Consider the following 22,867-nt stretch of genomic DNA (forward strand, 5'->3'; position numbering starts at 1 on the left):
TCAACTGTTACTAGCCAAGAACCTCATGCCTGACATGACGACAATACTCCAGACAACAGAAGTCAATTTTTTAAAATGTTAACCTAACAGTCCTTAAGTGCTCTGCATTTACTAATATGCTTCATTTCCAACTATAATTTATGGCTTTGCTTTTCCTAAGGTGGGTACTCTAGAAAACACGATGAAATTCACCTAAGTCACTGGGCTATTAATTATCTACTTGAACAAGGATGCTCTGACTTCTGAGTTCCTTGATTATTATGTCATGCTGCAAACAACCTGAAACTTAGCCAGGTTTTTGGGAAGAAAGAAAAGAAAACTGCAGAGGCAAGAGAGAGAAAATAGTTAATAAGTCAAAGGGTTGGACTGCACAGACCTCCGTTATAGGAAGGGCCTTAACAAAGGTAGTCTGTAGAAAATTTTAGGAGGACAGTGTCATAGGCGAATTTTTAAGCCAAGAGGCACAGAATTGTGGAGGACTACCTTAGGTGATTTTTTTTTCTTCTGTCTTAGTGAAACAAGAAGTGAGTTCATTGGCTCAGAATCCTAATGCAAGAAACTTGCTCCAGAAATGTAAGTTAGGGAAGGGTTTGGAGGAGTCTCAGCATGAGTATGGTATCTGATCTTGCTTTAACCGTGAAAGTTCATTCCATAAAGGCTAAGAAAAGATCCTTAGCCCTGAATCAACCTTCAGGAAATCCTCCCCAGGCATGCACATGCACTACAATAGGAACCATCTGGACACTTAAGAGATGCAGAAGCAGGTGGCCCTGGAGAAGTCTCTCTTTCTCTCAAGTGGTTCTGCCAGCAAAAAGAAACATAAAGTGCAGCTCACCTAAATCAACAGCAGATTGATGTACATTTTTCCTTTGTGTGAATTGTTTTCCCCCTACTGAGAAGTACCTGCTATTTACAATCTGTTACTAGGTGATACCAGCAAAGCACATTCTCCCCATCTTCCAGGCAGCCCTATACATTTCACTGAGTATTTGCAAGTTAAAATACCTGTTGCCGTGCACATGAGAGGCACAGAATGCAAAGCTGTAATGGAGCAGGGTGGGGTCAATGACAGCACCGTTTTCTGAATGTTCCATCAGTTCTGTAAGGTAGCAGAGATGCCTGTGACAGCCTCTCACACCATAGCGGGCACAGTATTCATCTAACACAAAGACTTGGCCAGGGCTAAACCACCCCTGCAAGAGAAAAGAAAAAGACACATATTTCTTCTAAGATTTGCTTTTCTGGATGCATATTTAGGCATCGTAAGCAGCAGCAGTAGAGTGTCTCTTGGCATTTGTTTTGCTAGTTGAAGTTTTAAATGCTGTTGTAAGATGGAATGTCATCAGTTTTGGAAGTGACTGGCGGCACTGGCAATCTAATACCTCTGTGACAATGTGTGGCACCTTGCCCTTCTCTAGTGCTATTCAAAACTAGTCAAATTCTATTCACAGGATTTATTTACATTTGTCAGTCACAAAGAGTGATGCTCCCTAAACTCTGATTTCTTTATGAGTCAGTTAAAATGACAATAATAAAGTAGATGCTACCACTGAAACCAACCATTTACTGAAAGCATTTTATAACGTAAACTAGAAAAAAAATTTCAGTAAGTCCACGGGTGGCCGTAGCACACATTTGTGTGCTTATGCCTGGAATATTTTTTTCTCAGTCTGCCCTTCTGTGATCCTAAGAGTTAAGATTTTCCAGGAGTGGTTTCTTGTTCTTCTGAAGTAAGATGCTGGCTCTGGGAGCGGGGCAGTAAGCAAGCAGTCAGTTTGGTTAATGCTGGAGGACAGGGTTGGGTAGAGCAGCATGGATTATACTAAAATGATAAAGAGAAGAAAGGGGCTTTTAGAGGAAACCGAATAACTATTAAAGAAGAGGGGGACAGGGGTACTACAGAAAAATGTATTAACAAAGGGAAGGGAAGAGATGTCACCCCAACCCTCCACTGAGACAGGGAAAGCACTCAATTGTATAAGACCACAGAGAAAATCATTTAGTGAGTCTTGATTGACAAGCAGGCCCATTCTTTCTCCAAGCACTGCTCATAATCTCATCATATTCCCCTCTCACTGTATACAAGACACATAGTAGCATTTTTCTCAGATGTTTTCTTTTCCTTTCCCTCCTTCCTTTCGTCTTCCCTACCTTCCCTTTAATTTTAAGACCAAGACTCACTATTTAGCCCTCTCTGGCCTGAAACTCTCTGTATAGACAGGAATGGCCTTGAACTCACAGAGACCTGACAAATCTGCCTGCCTCTGGTTTCAAGTGCTGGAATTAAAGGTGTTTGCCACCAAACCCAGCTCGATTCTCAGACTCATAAACAACTGAAGAATTGTCAGTGTAAACAGAGCAGTTGATTCATTTCTTCGTGTCCACTGGATATCTCCAAAGACTTAAGAACACAACTGTCCGAGATCTGACTTCGAAGAGAATATAATTTATTCTATGAAGTTATTAGGCATAGTATCCGTGAGAATCAAGCAGTGAGGGGAAATGCCATTTCCAATAATAAATACTTGTTAGGCTATAACTTTAATCCCCACACTCTGTAGTATCAGGGGAAATATAAATGATAATATCCAAATTTCGCTTTGCATTCAACACATACCAGGTAGCAGTTAGCTATTTAAATCATTTCTCTATCTCTATTCCTCTGTTCCTTTGCCCCTCTATGCCTCTGCCTCTCTCACATTCAAATTATCTTTGGAGGGCTAGATGAAATCAAAGCTGTCCTGTTTTGTATATTCCATTGTATTGTTAATTTTTCTGTTTCTTCCCTGTCACTTACATAGTCCTAGGAATCAAAGAGACAGGTGTAAGACAGCAATATCTGATGAACAGAACATAAACTTTAAAATGTCTGCGCAGGGATTGGTGAATCCTGTGACGGAGGTTTTCCATCTTTATTTAAAGCATCCTCCTTTTCACTCAGCATTGTCTGGGGGACAGTGATAAAGCAGTTCAGATCTATTCCAGTCCATTCTCCCGACGATTGAGTGGCACAGCAGTGGTCTTCAAGTGTATAATTTTCAAATTGAGAAGCAATCGATTGGAATTCTTTATCCCTAACCCCAATTACAGTGATCAAATGAGTCAGGAATACAATGTTGTTTTACAGCAACTGTTTCTCACTTTTGAAAATCTTTTATTCTAACCTATAGGTTAGAATAGACAGACAGATTTGTACCTACCAAACAGGAATAGGAATCATTCAGTCTGTGATCCAAAGTCTGTCTCTGGAGAATTCTGAAGAGGAAGGCATGGTCAAGCTTGCAAGGACTAGCAGAAATAAACTCATCCATCCCATGCTTCTGAAAACGGTCTGCATCTGTAAATTCAAAAGGTAACTTACAGTACATTTATGTTTCTGATTAATAATAAGAATATAGTTTACAAAGAACGCAAAATTCAGGCCTCATGATAACAGAGGACCACCCTTTAATTCACTGATTATGATGCAAAGAATACATCATATTAATATGAATTGCAAAGTCTGAAGCTCCAAAATGACAGGAAGAAAATCCACAAACCATTTAGAATGAACACATCCACAGAAAAACTTTCAGCTGCATGTATTTATTATGTGTGTGAGAGTATGAACACCACGATGCACGTATGGATGTCAGAGAACAACTCGCAGAAGTTGGTTCTTTTGATTCTGCTACCATGTGGGTTTCCAGAGTCAAACTCAGGTCATCAGGCTTGGGTGCAAATGACTTCATCTGTTGAGCCGTCACACAGGCTCAACATCCAACTTTTATTCTAAGTTGCTTCTAATATCTACTCAAAGAACAATCTTATTTTCCAGTTTTAAGGGAAGGTGGTGCACACCTTTAATCACAGTACTTGGGAGGCAGAGGCTGGTTTCTGTGAGTTTGAGGCCAGCCTGATCTACATAGGGGATCCCAGGCCAGTCCTGGCTACATAGTAAGACCCTGTCCAAAAAGAGGGGAGCAGGGAGAGAAAAGTTGATGTATTTTACAAACATCCTTGCAAAAAGAAGTAACCAGAAAACAATCCAAGTCTCTTCATAAAGGAAACAGCAATGATGGCCAGAAGCCTGCTTTCCAAATGGCAAACTAGGGCAGAGATAAGCACACAGCTTCAGCTGGATCACTTCCAGTTTGCTTTTTGTATGGAGCTTTTAATGGGACCAACTTCAATGCAGAAATGGCATTGAACGCTCTCAAGCTTCAAGTTTAAGAGACACAAAAAAGGGAGCATCGTGTCTGTGCAGATATGCAGACAATGCACCACATCCCAAATGGCACTTCAATCAAAGGTTCAAATTTATTGTTCTTTACAGATTGCATCTTTCAATGCCTGTGGACCCTGCGGGTTTATCAAAAGGCAAGCTTTTATGATTGCTTTCATTAATGGTATGTTTTGTCAAAGTCTTCAATGTGATTTACTAAATATAGACAGAAAAAGCCCCACACTTTCCAAAGGAGTGCTGGGGTGTTACTACATTAGCTCTGAGCAAGCAGTGACTGGAGTGGACTCTTCCACAACTGTAAACATGATGCCCATTGTTCCTCAAAATTCATACATAAATCCCTTTCTGGTCATCACAAGAAAAGAGTCCTAAATGCAAGCTAAGTGTAGTTTCTAAAATCTATGTGGAACAATCCTAAAACTGCAAAGGAAAAGAGACAAAAGTTTATTGATTAAACCCAATTATAGAATCAGGCTCATAATAAAACTCAATATTGATCTGTGGACATGATGCTAACATAATCAGTCACATTTAGATATTTAGTCCAGATCATATTGATCCATGTCAAGTTCAACTTTCAGCCATATTTGTGGATGGAAGAACTATATAATTCAAGCTGAAGGCTCTTGAGAATCACATTAAAAATAAAAGACACAAAGATGAATGTACACCTCAGGTCCACATAACATGAGAAACTGAATGCAGCAATAAAGCAATGGAAGACAATGCATTGATGATGTAAGGTATGCAGTGGTCATTTTTTGAATAAAATACCATTTGTTCTTTTACATTTAATGACTACCCAGATGATGAAATATATGACATGATAAGTAGTATTAAATTGATGAACACTAAACGTTTTTCTTGGGTTGAGAACTAAGACAGTTTAACTTATCTTTTATCCTGTCTAAAGTCTTATAAAAGTTGAATATATAGGAATATGAAACAGCATCAAGGGAGTAGGAGGCAGAATACCACGGAAGGCAAAACATATGCATTTTCCAGCTGAAGGAACTGATCTATTTTAGCATCTTCATTTCTCTAGGTTAAAAATTTGCTTAGTGTCACCTTTATGAGATGATTATTTTTATAAAATAACTGCTGATTTTTAGTCATTATTTCTTTCAGCAGAGGTCATAAGCAGCAGTTAAAAATAACGACCATTAATGGTTTATCTGTGGAGAACAGGATATGTAATAAATTTCAGAGGAAAAACTCTCATAATTCTTATTTTTATTATAAAGGCTTAAAGAATCATTTTTAAAAGCAACAGGAAAATAGTCTTAAAAATACATATTTCTGAAAACAAGTCTATAGCTAATTTTTACAATTAAATAACTTTTTGAACTGATAAAGCAATATTTTATAAGATACAGCTTCAAATAATTTTTACTAATGTGACAAAGCACACACAATTGGAAAATTAGATTAACGATAACATTATATGTTATCACATATATAATGATCACAAATATTAAGTCACAAATGAATATTCTCCATCAAATTAGAAAATACAGGCAAACAAACACACTAAAATTTTAAGGCAAAAAACAAAATGAGAGCTAGGGAGTGGTGGCGCACGCCTTTAATCCTGGCACTCCAGAGGCAAAGACAGGTGGATCTCTGAGTTCAAGGCCAGCCTGGTCTACAGAGTGAGTTCCAGGACAGCCAGGGCTACACAGAGAAACTTGGTCTCAAAGAAAAAAAAAAGAAAAAAAATGAAAACAACAAAACAAAACCAGGGCTGATAAGATGGTTCAGGGAGTCAAGGCACCACTTGCTGACAAGCCTGGTGACCCGAGTTCCATACCCAGAACCTGCATAGTAGAAGGAGAGAAATGACTGCCTCACATTGTCTTCTGAATGCCATACATTCGCTACTGTACATGCTTGCTACCCAACAAATAAAAATTATACAATCTAATAATAGTAACAATAATAACCATCATCATCATTATCATCATCATCATCATCATCATCATCATCATCATCATCATCAAACAACCTGCAGCCCCTCAGGGCTACAGCTCTATCCCAGAGTCTCTGCTCCTACTGTGTCAGATAAGCACAATGCAGAACTCTGTATGAAAAGGTATGTCACCATCAGCTTCCATGAACGCAAGAAGAACTACAAGTCAACTCCAAGAAAATTCGGACCTCCCTGTGTAACAAATACTTTTATTTTTTAGCTTTTCTAAAATTCAAACTTTTTTTTTTCCTAACACTAAAGCTGGTTTAGTTGTCTGGCCTTTACTTTAAACAAAGAAGGGCAATGGCTATAAGTGCTCACAGCACACTACAAAGTACAAGGGATGGTATCAGCTTAAAAGCAAGGGTGTAAGACAGAGATGTGTGCTATTGATCACTCATTACTTTCAACATAAATTTCATTTTATATATTATAATACAATGTCACAGAATACACAAAGTGAGTTAAGTGAAGCAGATGGACAGGTCACGTGGCACAGTTAATATCTGTGGTAAGAGCAGCTACAATCTACTTATTTAACAGAATGAGTTAATGAAAGGTTTTCATAAAACCTACACCCTACAAATATGTTACTTTGTATCTTTTGTATACCTCTACATTTCTTCATTCACATTTTTGTCTCATAAACTAAAACAAATAGCTATAATATTGTCTAATTTCTCATTTTTAAAAGAACATATTTTTATGTAGTTTTCCTTTGGCATAACTCATCCATATTTTACTCTTAAAAGACACAGTTGAGGCATCTGAATCAGTTAGAAAATGTGTTTACAATCACCTGGTATAGCCAAAGTATGTTGTTTAAAACTGGGTTTTATCAGGTTACTTTCAATTAATGTTTACTGCAAAAAAAAAAAATTACCCAAATTTTTTTTTCCAAATTGTTAAAAAATAAAAAAATACCTGTAGTACTATTCAAATGTTCACTGGTATGATGCCAGCAAACTTCAGTTTAGTCTGTCTTCTGAAACAGTGTAAGAAAATTTGTCAAAATAAGCCAGCAAGAAATGATCTTAAATGATGCACTGTGATAGTGTCATAAATTGTGATGATTAACCTATGGACTAACTAGAGATGTGGGACATGGTAATTGAGGGTGGAGTTTCTATGGCAACAATTGGATATCCATGCTGTAATATCTTTAGGTGGTATTGTTACCAAGAGTGCTAACAGTGGGTGGAATAAAATCCAAATTGAGCAATACTGCTGTTGTCTAGAAATTCAAGAAGTTAGAGAGGTTTCATTCAAGTGGAACCTGAAAATTTGAACATTTTATTAGCATAATAGCTGTGTGGACTCAAGGGCAAAGAATAGGAGGTCAACAGTTTCAATTCATACATACAGCTAATACTGACTTGAAAGTAACTAAGGCGCAAACACAGAAGGACCACCAAAGACCTGGCTGACTGCTCTGCTAGGAGGGATGACATTATATTGGGTGGGCACTGACCCCAACTAGTTTTGTGTGCCCAATGAGCCACCTCTCCAGAAGGGCATCGAAGTCAGAGTTCAGAATGTGCAATGGAGAAATTACTTTCTGTTTGCACTGCATAGTAATGACTTCGCTGCTTTTGCTGCTCTTAGGGCAAGACTCTATTACTCAAGACACCACATGCTTTGGTTATAGGACATATAGAAATCTAGCAGGAACCAAGACAGAAGTTTTCTTCCTGTTAGCAAGCTCTCATAAGGTCCAAAGATACTATGCAAGCTGCTTGGGGGTGAGGGCGGGGGCAGTATTTTCAGTAAGACTCTTACTCGGTTGCGGACCCTGTGTGCTCTAGTTCAGACTGATCAGACAGAGAAATGCCCTTTGCTGCAATAGTGGCAAGCCAGTAATGGGAGTAACCAATTTTTTATTAGTTTGGAGGGAATTCACCTCTGATACTGCATTCCTGGTCAAAACCCATGACTTAGGAGGTCAGGGGCCATAGTGAAGAAGCTGTTTTTATTTTTGCTAAAATGGACACAGCATACTTCTCAATAACGATGTTCACATGCATGGATTAGTGCTGTCACTAGCTTTGGTCAAAAATGTTCCCTTTTACTGTGGGCAACCGAGTAACTGCAGAGACTCCTAAGTGATAAAATGCAGAGCATAAGGGACTGCTAAATATTTTGCCTCTACTAGAAGAACTATTTTACTCCCTCTAAAGTTCAGAGAATGCCATGGAAGTGGGACTGAAAAGCATCTAAGAGTAAAAGAGAAGAGAATTAGGAGGAGCGTGAGATGGAATGCCACGGTCAGAGGCACACAAGGCCTCACCTTCCTTGGTACAGACAGTTAATAGTTACAGGAGGAAGGAGATATATTTTCTTCAGTGTGTAATCACCAGTAAGGAGTTCATATTTGTAAACCACCCCTCACCCAGGATCCTATAAAAACCCCTAAAAACCTCAATGCATCTCTCTTTCACACACACACATGTGTGTGAAAAATCAAAACTAAAAAACCATGACTGTACAAAGGAGACTAGTTGGGAATAGGAAAGGCATCTGGAGAAGAGGAAAGGGAGCAAGAGAGGATAATGAAAGGTGAAGCAGATAAAAACAAATCATGTACATGTGTGAAAATGTCCCAATAAAACTCATTACTATGTATAATTAATATATATTAATTGAAAAGAAAAGTTACGCTAGTTCAAGAGTTAAAAACAAAACAAAACAAAACAGTCCATATCTGGGCAACAACTCACTAGAAAAAAAAAGAAAAAAAATGATACAATAGCACTCTTAAGTATGACATGTTTAGAAATTAGCCTAGCTGAGAGTAAAGGAGTGGTCTACAGACAAGAGGTCAATATTAAAAAGGACGTAGGAGTTTTGAGTGAATGAAGATATATTTTACAGGTGCAGCTGAAACACCTTAGTATTATTAGTCAGATAAGAATTTGGATGCATTCTAGGTCTTTTTCTCTATGAAAGTAAACAGGAAGAATATAAAGTGGACATAACAGTAGGTACAGAGAGGTAGATGTACTTCATTATCACAAAGTAAATAGCAAGAAGAGTGAGATTAGGCTCACACATGAAAACGGGAGTGATAATTTCAAACATAGAGCTGAACAAGAAAACTAATATTACAATATTACTTATGAGGCACTGTAGCTAGAGTTTTCCTGCCTGGCCCACAGTCAGGACAAATCTCTCTCACCTGCCAGTCACACAGCTGCTCAGACCCGACCAAGTAAACACAGAGATTTATATTGGTTACAAACTGTATGGCCGTGGCAGGCTTCTTGCTAACTGTTCTTACAGCTTAAATTAACCCATTTCTATAAATCTATACCTTGCCACGTGGCTCGTGGCTTACCGGCATCTTCACATGCTGTTTGTCATTGTGGTGGTTGGCAGTGTCTCTCTCTCTCTCAGCCTTCCACTTCCCAGCTTTATTCTCCTCCTTGTCCTGCCTATACTTCCTGCCTAGCCAATGGCCAATCAGTATTTATTGACTAATCAGCAACACACTTGACATACAGACCATCCCACAGCAAGGCACTGACTGCTCACATATCAAACACGATTTACAAGAAGACAAAGGAGTTTCACATTAGATACTGTGTAACGTATCCCATGAGATAAAGAACAGAGTCTGGTATATGAATGTTGAAAGTGCCTAAGTCTAGATACTCAGTTATGCCTATTGAGAATCTAAACCAGGAGAAACTAAAGTATAGAACATCCAGAGGGGGCAAAATAATTCAGGGACAATGTGATTAGAGCAATAGCAACACACAGAAAGAGGAAAGCATTCGTGTGTGTGTGTGTGTGTGTGTGTGTGTGTGTGTGTGTGTGTGTGTGTGTGTTTGTGCACTCATGTGCACATGCATGCATGCTTGTGTGCTGATGGAGCCTTGTCTCTGATGGCTCAATATGATAGCCCATGGCATCATTTCTAACCTGACATTTTCAGTAAAAAAGATGCAATTGATGTGACCAGGCTAATTGAAATGCCTAAACGAGCCTCTAGAACAAGCTCTTAGAGAATATTCAACATGTGACTATGTATGCACTACTGTGCCAAAAGGCTGCTAAAATGTGAAACAAGGAATTCAGAGGTGTCAAAGGAGTTGAAATGAAGACACAAATCCCAACTTTAATTGTTTAGCCTCTCTAGAGTCTTTAAAGATGCTCAGCTGTAATATACTCATGAGTGTCTAAGAAGAAGAGGGTAATTATTTGATGCGTGAAAAGGAAAAGAAGAAAATAATGCATGTCAAGATGTTACTGTCTCAGAGAAAAATCTTGACAATAAAAAGCCACAACTTGAGCTTAAAGATAGAGACAGACTGGTTTATCTAGAAATAAGGGAAGTTTTGTAAAGGAGTGTAACAAGATAAACCATTTGGTCCAGTGATCATTCCAAGTGTGTTTGAAACTCCTCCTAACACTATCACACGACATACAATCAATCACCACTGAATTAACCTGACAGATACACCAGGTCTTAATGTTTTAAATCAGCATATAGAAACTGATTGACAAGTGACATTAAAGCATTTGGAGATAAGAAAACCTGTTTTATTCTTTTTCTTTTTTTTAACTATATGTTCCTCTTATCACTCTACAACACAGAAGGGCCTAGCTCAGTATACTTGCATGCTACCAAAAGTAAATGCACAGTGTGACTTTTCCACATTCAGTGGAATTTCATCACAATATCTTCCTCCTTCTAACAAGAAACCTAGGCTAAAAAACACAAAAACAAAATAATTTCTTTTTGGAATGTCTGTAGAATTTTTAAAAATGTTTTTGATATTATAACTACAATATTTCTCCCTTCCTTTTCCTCGATCCAAAACCTCCCAGTTCTACTTCAGATTCATGGCCTCTTTATTTATTTATTTATTTATTATTATTATTATTATTTTTATAGAAATTGCTATTATATGCATATATGTATAAACATATATATCCCTAAATATAAGCTGCTCAGTCCATCAACATACAGGTATCACTTACTCCAGATTTATGTGAAAAATTAGATAACTAATTCTATGACTAATAGGAACTACTTTTATTTAATTAGTTAATTAATAATGCAAGCTATAATACTAAACAAATTTCCCTCAATTTTGTATTTTATTAAGGTTATTACTTGATAATCAAATTAATTTTCACAAAACTTACAAAGTTGAGCATCTGCCTGGAGAGTTCCTCCTTTAGGATTTAGCTTCTGGCTTTGAACCACAGGAACTGGTTTATAAGACTGGCCTGTGGCCCTGTACATGGCTTGTACCCATAATATTCTGTCCTGTTCATCATCACTGGCGAATATTACGGTATCCCCTTCTTTAACAGCATTAAAAAACACCTGGCCACCCTGAAGGCCTGTGGAAGAAGAAAGACACCATTAAAATTTACACGATTGGTGATTTTAGTCTTTATTGACTCAGCTTCATTCATATGAGCTCAATTCTTTAAATGACCTTAGTTGAGGATCACATCTCCAGTCCATGATTTAAAGGTACATAGCAAAAACACTTCTATGTACAGCTCAGGGAGACACTCAGCTCTCGACAAGACAGCTTTAGGCAGTACAACAAACATACCCCATAGAAAGACAGAGTGAAATCTGTAGTTTCATGCCAATGAAGGAGATTCTTTGTGTTGGTATATTTATCATTCTACATGTAAGTGAAATATGAGTTCAGGAAAAACAAAAATACAGGGAAGGTAAAAGTGATACTTCAGTTTAGATGGTAGCTTAATCTTTGGACAAGTGGTATTTGTATTTGCAAATGAACAATTAGAGAATATGGTATGTTAATTTAAAAAGGTATCTAAGTTTGTGTTTCTTAAAATTGCTGATTAATTTTACTACCCTCCATATATCCATTTATTCACCCATTTTCAAGCACCATGTGTTCAGTTCTATAGCCACGATAGTTTGAGGACCCCCACACACCTGGGATGCTTGACCTTAGAGTATTTGGAATTTGGACTTGAACTCATTACAAGTAATGAGTTATCTGAAGGGTGAGATCCCTGTCTCAATACCAATTCCACATACACTTATACCCAAAACATGCAGGTAATTTTTATATAGTATTCTTATTGTCCATGGATTTTAACTGCAACTTGTCAAATAAGGTCAGATGTAGAATTTTCTAGCCGTGGCATCACATGAGTATTCAAAGAATGTTTCAGATTTATCATTATATATAGTATATATATTATATATAATGTTCAATTTACTTTAATATACATGGAGGGACAGAAATATAAGAAAGTGTTTTGTAGAGAAAATTAGAATGTAATATATATGTTGGAGTGGTGGTGCCTACCTCCCAGTTAAAGGGATGTAGATCGCTGTGAATTTGAGGCCAGCCTGATCTACATAGTGAGTTTCAAGCTAGCCAGGGCTACACAGACTCTGTCTCAAAATTTATCTGTCTGTCTATCTATCTATCATCTATCATTTAATTGCCATTTCATTACCTATTTCTTTGTGATTTTGCTTCCCAGTGAAGTTTCTGCATGTATTGCTCTATCTCATATAATTTTTCTATCAGCAAAATTTAAATATGTTATTATTGTATAAAAATAATAGAGAAGCAGATGATGGTAAAAGACATAATTTGAACCTTAAAGTCTTGTCCAGTTACATGAGCTTCAAATTAGCCTTCCATTCATCAAGGGGTATTTTAAATGAAGAACAAACACAGTTGATCACAAAGTTGCAGACATCCGCACATGACTGGAAAAGTGGTTCACTTAGCATTACCTGGGTGGGGGTCTGTGTAATCCACAGTGTATCCTTCAAGTTGCATTAATTCCTGTGGCTCAGACTTTTTTTCTCTATAGCTGCACATAGCAAAGGTGTACTGGCTAACCTGCTCGGTGAAAAAAAAGAGGGAAAGAGAGAAAAAAATGGTTTGCAGTTACAAAAAGAAAAATAACAACCAAATTTAACTTTTAGTTTTTCTTTACCAAGACTTTCCTCCAAGCATAAACACGTAATTTGCATGTAAATTATTCTATTTTTAGCATTCCTCAAAACTCAGCTTTGAGACCGAAGTGCCTTTCATAGGTCTGCTGGCAGTGAGAGCTCATAGGATGAGGATGGTGACCTAGTGTTCCCCTGCCACGTATATTTATGTAGGAGACGAAAAGCCAACCAACGAAACACAGTACACAATGATTCTTTCTGTATATTCACAAACTGTATGTAACTTTCCTTTTGGTCCCCAATTAAGCATGAACAACGAACAGATCTCCAGTTTTCCACAGTTATGTAGGAGCTTTACATCACACCTGTATTAGTAAGAGAACTCTCAAGTATTATTTTGTTTTTGTTTTAACTTAAGCTGATTTTGATGACAGCAAACTGATTGCTTTATTCCTTATCCACTACCATTTCCAGAGTTCACCCTCATCTTTATTTCCACCTCGTTTTGGTGCTATGAGTATTTTAGCACTTAGTAACAGGACAAGTTACTATTAAAATGTGTAACTTTAAACATTAAATATTAATTTATATTTTATTAATATTACATTTCTGTAATATTAATGTACTTCCTCTTTATTAGTTTTCTTGCTGTTCACTGCTTCTTGAATCTCATTTTGTCATTTTGAATTTAGTTTCTTCCTTTAAGAGAAGCTCTGGTGTCCATACTCCTAAGTGCCAGTCTGGTTGCTTTCTATATAGTATGTACTCTGGCAATCCTGTAAGCATTTTGAAGGTAATATTCCATTGTTAAAGGGCTATGTGTCCATGCTGAAAAGCTTGGTTGAAGCTCAATTGTGCTTTCCTTGTACTCAATTTTCCTCTTTCTCTGTGGCTGTTCTTAAGTGTTCTCTCCATCTTTGGGGCTGTCACAATGGTCGGCAGGTAAACGAGCTTGCTGTCAAGCCTAACACGACTTGAGTTTGATCCCTAGGACCCACATGGTGGCAGAGAACAGAGTCCAGTAGGCTGTCCTTTATTTCCACACAGACTCAGTGGTACCCACACACATACTTATACATAACTAAATAAACAAAGGAATGAAAAGGTTGTCTTCCTCTCAACTTACTGGAGTTTCATTGTGAAATCTTTTGGAGTGACATGCATATCCTAGGATGCTGAGTGTCTTCTCTTGGATAATTTCTGGCAATATCAATTTTAGAATCCTACCTATTATTATTTCAAACATTGATTTTTTTGTTCCATTTTTTGTTCTATTTTCATTCCTTTCAATTTTATAAAAATTATCCTAAAACTTACATAGTATCCTTTAAGCAATTATATATCTCATTTTTCTCCATCTGTCCATTATGGGTTGCTGTTAATTATTTTAGAGTTTAACATTCTATAAATAGTTGCATTTGTAATTTTTATTGTATTTTAATTTTATTATAGATTCCTCCAATTTACTGTTTAACCTCCTCTTATGTAAGATTCTAATCTCAAGGTCTGTATTTTTAAGCTATTTAAGTTCCACCTTTGGAAAATGCCTGATTTAAATCTCTTGTTTAGTTTTCACAGTGTGATGTTATGTTCTTATGTTGTGGATTTTTTATTAAATTTCTGGGCCTGTTGAGAAATAAAAACAGCTTAAATACGACTGTTCTACAGTTTATATATGAGATAGTTTTATGGCTGAAGTCGTTAAGGATGAAAACAATCAGTTTAGTTTCATCATGTTAGATCATAGTTATTATTATTCAACAGAGCTTTCTCTGTGGACAGTCTATGAAGCCTAAGTAAAGAACTTCTATTTCCATGTTCTTTAATACCAGATGGCCCAGGGTTATCACCAGGCCAGAGCATTTTATGTATTTTTCTCATTCATTTTATTTTTAGTCATGTGCTTCTGTGTGTGTGTGTGTGTGTGTGTGTGTGTGTGTGTGTGTGTGTGTATGTATGTGTGTTTTATGTACACATGAGTGTAGGTGCCCCTGGAAGCCAGAAGAAGGTCAAGAGCCTGAGCTACCTGACTTGGGTGCTGGGAGCTGGAAACTTGGGCCATCTGCAGTGCAATATGAGCTTTTAAAACTCAACTTCACAACCGCTACGTTTCTTAACTTTGATATTACACTTATATTTAGTAAAACAAAGATAATGAATACAAGCTAATAGGAATTTTGAAGGCTAATTTTTGTACACATTTAGACACTAAGCACAAACTCAAGTTTATAAGCCTGGGGGCAGATTATTTTCTTGGTCCATCATTTCACTGGATTTTTAAAAATTTATTTGAGATCTATATTTTAAATTCCTTCTTTGGATATGTCTCAATTATGACTTCCTCTGATTGGACAATAAATATCCAGCATACCAGCTTAATCCCACACTCCAGCTGCCACTGCAGCCACAGCCCTAATTCATACAGAGGCTTAAACATTTTGTTTTTTCATCTTTGGTCCTTTTTCTTGTAATTCAGCTCAGCATATAAGAAGATGTGTAATATATACGATCCAGCACTTCCAGGTGCTAGACAAGAAAATATTTACCTCCTATAACTGCAGACTGAACCCAGGGTCTTCAATTTGTTGGGCATACATTCTACTGCCAGGTTGCATCCCTAACCCTCATTTTTATGACAAAGATCTACCTTTGTAGCACAGCCTGGTAGTGAATTTAATAATCCTCTTGCCTCAGCCTCCCCAGTGATTCAATTATAGGAATGTGCTACCATGGTTATCTCAAAAAAGAACTGTTAGTATTATCTTACAACTGGACCAAACTACCAATTTAAATACCTTAGCCTGGTCTTTAATTTTTTTCCCAATTGACTTGCTGAATAAGACATCTAACTTTTGTCTTTGAGACATGCACCCAAGAGACATCAAATGCCAATTTCACATTCCAGAAATAAAAACAATTACAATGATGGGTCAAGTATATAAAATAAAGCAAAATATGTCCAATTTGTCTTAAGAATGAGTAAACTGTAATTAGATTTTAAGGGATTTGGCAAAGCAATACTTTAACAATAAATTAGTAACAGAACAAAAGATTATTTTGAGCATATAATTAATAAGCCTCACATCTCCAGCTCTTATTTGGGAGACTTTAAAACCATAATAAGAGTAGTTCCCTGGCACATCACTGCCATAATAATCCGAAACCTGCTGGGAGAGAGATGAAGAACACGGGAGGGTCTAACTTCTCTACACAGCTTGCAAATACCTCCAGCAGTTACTAACCAGAATACACAGCTATCACTGGGTGAAGTACTCGAGATACCCTATTCATCTTGCCCGCCTCAATCACTTCTTCACCCGAACTCCCATGTAGGAGAACATTACCTTCATTTTTAAAAACTCATCTTTCTATTTCTCAGTCTAAACCCCTTACATTATTTCCCAAGATCTTTAACACCGGTCCCCATCGCTTTTCTAACGGCATCGACTTGACTTCTGTTTTCTTCTCCATGACTCAACTCCTCCAGACGTTGCATAATCCAACTTTGAAAGTGTGCAGCATGAAATCTCTGCCTATGTCTACATGGAATTTATTTTGTTTAAATTCAAGAAATGTTCTCTTCTACCATCTTTGAAAGTATAATACTTTTGAAACTGTAAACTACATTTTTATCTTGTTTTAAAAACAAGTAGCACAAGTAGTTGTCCAGACCATATGACATATCCTCTCAAGTGCGTTCTCTTCTACTTGTCATATCTGACATTTGATTTTTAAACTCTAAATACTCTGTTTAAAATGTTTGGGAAATGGTCATCATAAGGTGATATACCTTCTTTCATCCAAGTAGTAAAACTTGAATGCATTCAATTGGAGCCAGGGAAGTATGAGGTATTAAAATTTATTTTTGAGAATTTTATCTATGAGTACTGTATTCACAGTTCTCCCCTACCTGGCCTCCCTCTAACTTCTTCCATGACCCCCTAAGTCCTTCTTGAATTAATAGCCTCTTATCCTTTTATTATTATTACTGTTTCATACCCTCTCACAATGTATAAATACACCCTGCTGAGTTCATTTAGTATTGTACGTATGTGTTTAGGGCTGACCTTTTGTGATTGGCTAACCAATCATGAGGCTTGTCCCTGGAGAAGACTAACTTTCCCTCTCAGTAACCACTAATTGCTATAGCTGTTCATCTAGGGGTAGAATCTTTGGAGAATTCCTCTACCCACACTGGCATGTCAATGGGTGTTGTCATTTTTTTAGGTCTTCGTTAGGCAAGTTCTTCATTTAAGCTGTAACCACTTCCATCAGCAAGCAGTCAAAACACTAGCACTATGAAGATTCAGGAAACAAACTTGGAGAAAGAATAAAACCTAAACTTGGAAAACAGCTAGTTAAGGTGTATCACTCACACAACAAAACAAATGTGTGTTTGTGTGACTCCTTTTATATCATCCTGTGTGCCTGATTGTATGTTATGTATACCACATATATGCAGTATCTGAAGAGGCCAGAAGAGGGCACTGGATCCCTGGAACTGGAATTTCAGGTGGCTGTGAGACACCAGATGTGGGTGCTACAAACAGAACCTAATTCCTCTGTAAGAGCAGTAAGAGCTCTTAACTGCCAAGCTTTCTCTTCAGCCCTGAAAAAGATATTTTTAAATTCTTAAAGATATATGTATCCTGTAAGAAATAAACCATTTCTATATACTTTACCATGTAGAAAAAAAGAAAATGCTAAAACATTGGAAGGCAGTTGGAAGTAAAAACAGGTTAGAAAAAGATAATATTTTTGGAATTTAATGAACTCCAATATATACAGAAATATATTTTATTGAGTCTGACATGTATATTTTCTTGTAGTATGACTGGGGCTATTAGCATTACAGGTTTATTTTTATGACAGGGCTATCTTAACATTCTGCTGATCCATTAATCAGCAAAAATTGACCAAATGAATAAAAGATTATTTTAGCATTGAAGACAACACATTTTGATTATGTAGTAAGGGTTTGAAGAGAATACATTTGCAACTCAGACACCAGGATATTCAGAGGATTTGTAGCCCACTAAACAAAGAAGAGTTAAACTGAGAGCTAAGCTTTATTGTAAAATTATACAATTATTCTCTAAAAACAAGCTGTATACCTATAAGCCCAACCCCTGTGAGGGTGAGGTAGGAGAATTTTAAGTTCCAGGCCAACTTGAACAAATCATGACAAACAAAAACAAACTTGGAATCTGCTGGAACATAGTAGTTTCAAGAAATAAGGTGTCTGGGCCCTTGAGATTTTGAGATTGTGATTTCAACTCTAGTAAATGGAGAGTGGAATCTGCCTTTTCAAGGTTGCCCAGGTGACAATGCTCATATTGAGTCTAGGATGTGCCTCCTCACTCCAGGTTGGTGTTCTTTCCATGACATCACATTATGTTACAATTCTCATTGTGATACTTTAAACAACCACATTCACTAATTAGAAGTCTAATTTTTCTAAATGTTTGGCAAAGCCATTATGTAAGACAGCCCTGAATTACTATCAAAGACTACCAAGGGTATTGGAGAGAAAAGTGAATTAAGTATTAGGTAAAGTGTGGTGGTATTGTGTTCCCCGAAATATTGTGCATGCTAATCAACTTATCTGGGGTCACAGAACAGAACAGCCACAATATTAAACATAGAGGATAGGCAGTGGTAGCACACGCCTTTAATCCTACATTCCACAGGTAGAAATCCCTCTGGATCTCTGTGAGTTCAAGGCCACATTGGAAACAGCCAGGCATGGTGACTCACGCCTTTAATCCCAGGGAGTGATGGCAGAAAGCAGAAAGATATATAAGGTGTGGAGGACCAGAAACTAGAAGCTTTTGGCTGGTTAAGCGTTCAGGCTTTTGAGAAGCAGTTCAGCTGAGATTCATTTGGATAAGAACTCAGAGGCTTCCAGTCTGAGGAAACAGGATCAGCTGAGGAACTGGTGAGGTGAAGTAGTTGTGGCTTGTTCTGCTTCTCTGATCTTCCAGCATTCACCCCAATAACTGGCCTCAGGCTTGATTTTATTAATAAGACCTTCTAACAATTCGTGCTACAGTCAAGGTTACTCATCTTTTGATTATTAATTTCTTCTCAAGTATATGTGTAATCCCAACACTCGGGAGGCAGAGATCATAGACAGTCTGAGCTACAGAATGAGGTCTTGTCTCAAAACCAAATTAAACCAACCAACCACCACCACCATAACCACACACACACACAAAAGTCCCTCACCCCACAGAAAAGACTGTGAAGTAACATGGGTGGTGAATTTTTCAGTGGAAAACAAAGCAGAGTAAGAAAAGGTAGAGGGTTGGATGCTGTGAACACACTGGGATTGCTGGTTCTCCTCTGCCTTCTGCCTCCTTGCTCTTCTACTTCTCTGCCTCTCTGTTTTTCCCCCGCATCTCATGGGCTGATTCTTGCCATATCATTATGGATAAAGCAGGAACACATGATTTTGGTGTTGAGGATGTTAACTAAATGCCCTTATTAATGAATAATAAACTGACAGACGCATGAAAAAGTGGCCATGCATCTAAGTGTAGTTTTAAATACTATGTTGCTCTATTTTGGGTGAAATTATTCTGGATAATTGTACTATAAATTTTAAGATATTGTCTTATTGCAAACCAAAACACTGTTTTTCCAAAGAATTTTTACAAATATTATTTATATGTTCACATTGTTATCTGGTAAGGTATCCAGATTTGATATATATGAACCACCCAAAGTGTGAAAATTTTATGTCCTTTAAGAACTAGACCTTAAAAAAATTAAAAAAAAAAACCAGCTAGACCTTAAAACTAGACAGAACGTATCCAATGAAAAATACAATGATGTTGTTTATTCTTTATGTAAATTGGAAAATAGGTCCAGGTCCTGTTTAACATTTATGTTAAGTATCTTATTTTTAGTTGGATTCAAATAATAAATCACTCTTTAACAGCAGGACATACAAAGTCTCAAGTACCAGTTAAAGAATCTTGAAAGACAACTAAAGGGAAAAACACCAAGTTCCAGCTTTAGACGAATGAGAACAGGGCCATAAAAGGATGAAATATTAAAAGGCTTGCTTCATTTCATATTTTACCTAAACATCTCAAAAACTGCCCAATAGATCCAGAATCCCTTCCGGTACCTGGGCCCACAGGTACAACAAAGAGTACAGATGGGAGGGTAACAGAACACCAACGGTGAGCGGAGCTGTCACTAACAGTGAGGAAACCTGACCCATGAAACAACTGAGAGCCTGCAATTAGGCTCTGGGAAATATTGGCTCTAGAAGTAATGCACTACTCATACTAGACCCCTGAGTCACAAGTTACTTATTCGATTCAATAATATGATGCACATTTCACAATCCAGTTGCTTACTCTAGAATTCCAAGAGCTCTGACTTTACCTGTTTCTTTTACAAGGTCATGCTACATCACATGCATAAGAGTAATTCAACGAGCAATCATTAGTGCACATTCAGGTGGAAACAACTTGGTGCTACTGTTTACTAACCAGGGCCCAGAACAAATGGGACTCAGGTCATCCACAGGAGCCAGGGGTTGCCCTGCTCCCCCCACTGTCAGCTGGAGGCAGTCAGACAGACAGCATCTACCTGCTCTGCACTGCAGCAACGAGGCAGGGGATTATTGACACAGAAACATGGTGGTCTGACCCACTCTGATCAAGTATTTGTTTTTCTCATAAGCTCCCTGGTGTATTACTGAACAAAGCTTACATAATTTACTATATTAAAATAGAAAAATCCCTTCAAGAGAAGTGCAGCAATCATAAACATTTAATATTCTTTACTCAGTCCATTTGTAATAACTCCAAACAGAACAGATTTGTTGGGAATTGGGGGAGGTAGACAGACTTTAATCTGAGGACAGCGCTAAGTCTGGCTTCAGCATCATTACTTTCCATAGGGCACTTTAACTGATGCTGTGGTCCCACATGGTATCCATATCTGGGATAGGAAACCTCCTATTTTGTTCTTAATTGCCAACCTGCTTGCCACCTGCCCATATGCACACATGTAGGTGCTAACTATGAGATTTGAGAGACCACAGCATTCAGGTTTATATGTGTATTACTACTGCAGGGATCGTGTTAACAGCTGGCAGCTTAGCAACTGCCACCATCTAATTTCAGTAAAGATTAAGGCTTTTAAAATCTTTATCTGGAAATGTTCTTGGCAGAGGGCAAAGGTGCTGCTGGAGTTATTTAAAAAAAAACTCAGCTTAATTTAATCAAGGAAAATGAACATATATTCAAGATAATGACAGATTTGTATAGAATATATATTATGATTAACTGTCTTGGCCAAATGGCATAGAGAGATCTAACAATCATGTACAAATTCCTTAAAGAAAGGAAGGGCTGCGTTGTTACACAAATGCTCAGTGTGATCTGCACATACTTAACAAATATTTTGTCTAATTCTACCTATGTTTGATACAGTGCTAAGTAGATACGCTGAAAAGGGTAAACAGATTAAAAGGTACAATGTATCCAAAAAATATTTTAACTGGAGATAAATGTTCTGGAAAAATTAAAACAGAGTGCTGTGACAGAGAGTTGGAAGGGATTTTAAAATGAGTAAGTGGAGAAGACACATTTGAATAGTCAACATTTGAAGTGAAAACTAAATTTGAAGGTAGGAAAAACAAGCTCTGGGGAAGAGAAAGAATGAACATTATGTCTACAGGGAGGTTTAGGAGTGATCAAACCATCTGAGAGAAAGCAGGTGACTTTCTCCAAAGCTGCCCAGGCACAGAAATCCTACAAAACTCATATTTTTAGATACCACAGGAAAGGGGTCTAGAGACTTGGAAGATGCCAAGCCTCTGGATCTGCAGCAGTAATGCAAGATTTTAGAATGGTAGATGCTGATTGGTGATAGGAAGCTAAGGGCCAGAAATACATAGGATCTTTGCTAGGTCATGGATATTTATTATTCTAAATGCCATGGGAATCACAAGAAGGATTTAGGCAGAAGGTCATCTTTTTTTTTTCTAATAAGGCTAAATTTATTCAATATCCTAGAGTAAAACTTTTGATTGTAAGTATCCAACAGTATAAAAAGTGCAAAACAGACCTGTAGATTTCTAATATAATACGAAGCGCAAGACTCCATACAGTGCATCCTACAGGCAGAGAGTGGAGGGGGAGAAGACTGTGGTTAAGGTCTAGTAGTAAATAAATAAATACAGAAGTAGAGACGACGCATTGAAGTATATTCTATCACCAATACTGCAATCAAAATGTACAAAAAAATCCCATGTCAAAGTAACACAGGGGAATGGTAACAGCTGGACTCCGTATCACACCAAGGGCTGTGGAGAACCAACCCACTCATTGAGAAGTCTATGCATGTGGTGGCTTGTACTAGGTAGGTTTTTTCCCAAAAGGAAGAGACACACAATGTGTCTTAATGCCAGTTATGGGTCAAAAGGTTATTTAGGTTCTATGAAAAATAGGTTATAAAGAAAATGGTGGAAGTGGAAGCAGAAAAAAGCAGGATGCTACTGTTCAAGTCCATGTGCAGATGATGGTGGTTTAAGCTAGTTTGGTAGTAAAGCAGATGGATGTGAATGGATATAAATGGAACACACTAGTTTTCATAATTTAAGAAGCAATACTTTATGATTGACATGGAAGTAAGGAAAAGAGAGGGATCAAAGACAGTCCCTAAGTTTCCAAGATTAAATGCACTGTTAACATTTCAGAGTTTATCATGCAAACTTTTAGGGCCACTTTAACCATTC

General features: G+C 37.4%; 1 protein-coding gene across 5 annotated transcripts in view; it reads right to left on the reverse strand.

Annotated features, from left to right (window-relative positions):
- The window catches only part of Cadps2 (calcium dependent secretion activator 2), a 542,094-nt gene that overhangs the window by 159,438 nt on the left and 359,789 nt on the right, over nt 1-22,867 (reverse strand). For all 5 annotated transcript variants that reach the window (XM_052722147.1, XM_052722145.1, XM_052722146.1 and 2 more), the window contains exons 10-13: nt 12,943-13,051; nt 11,346-11,546; nt 3,201-3,337; nt 1,006-1,193 (exon numbers count right to left, since the gene is read on the reverse strand). In XM_052722147.1, coding sequence (XP_052578107.1) covers nt 1,006-1,193; nt 3,201-3,337; nt 11,346-11,546; nt 12,943-13,051 — 635 coding nt within the window. The remainder of the gene's footprint in view (nt 1-1,005; nt 1,194-3,200; nt 3,338-11,345; nt 11,547-12,942; nt 13,052-22,867) is intronic.

This window comes from Peromyscus californicus, unplaced genomic scaffold, assembly GCF_007827085.1.
Source record: "Peromyscus californicus insignis strain IS unplaced genomic scaffold, ASM782708v3 Scaffold_6__1_contigs__length_162567912, whole genome shotgun sequence".
Taxonomy (NCBI): Eukaryota; Metazoa; Chordata; class Mammalia; order Rodentia; family Cricetidae; genus Peromyscus; species Peromyscus californicus.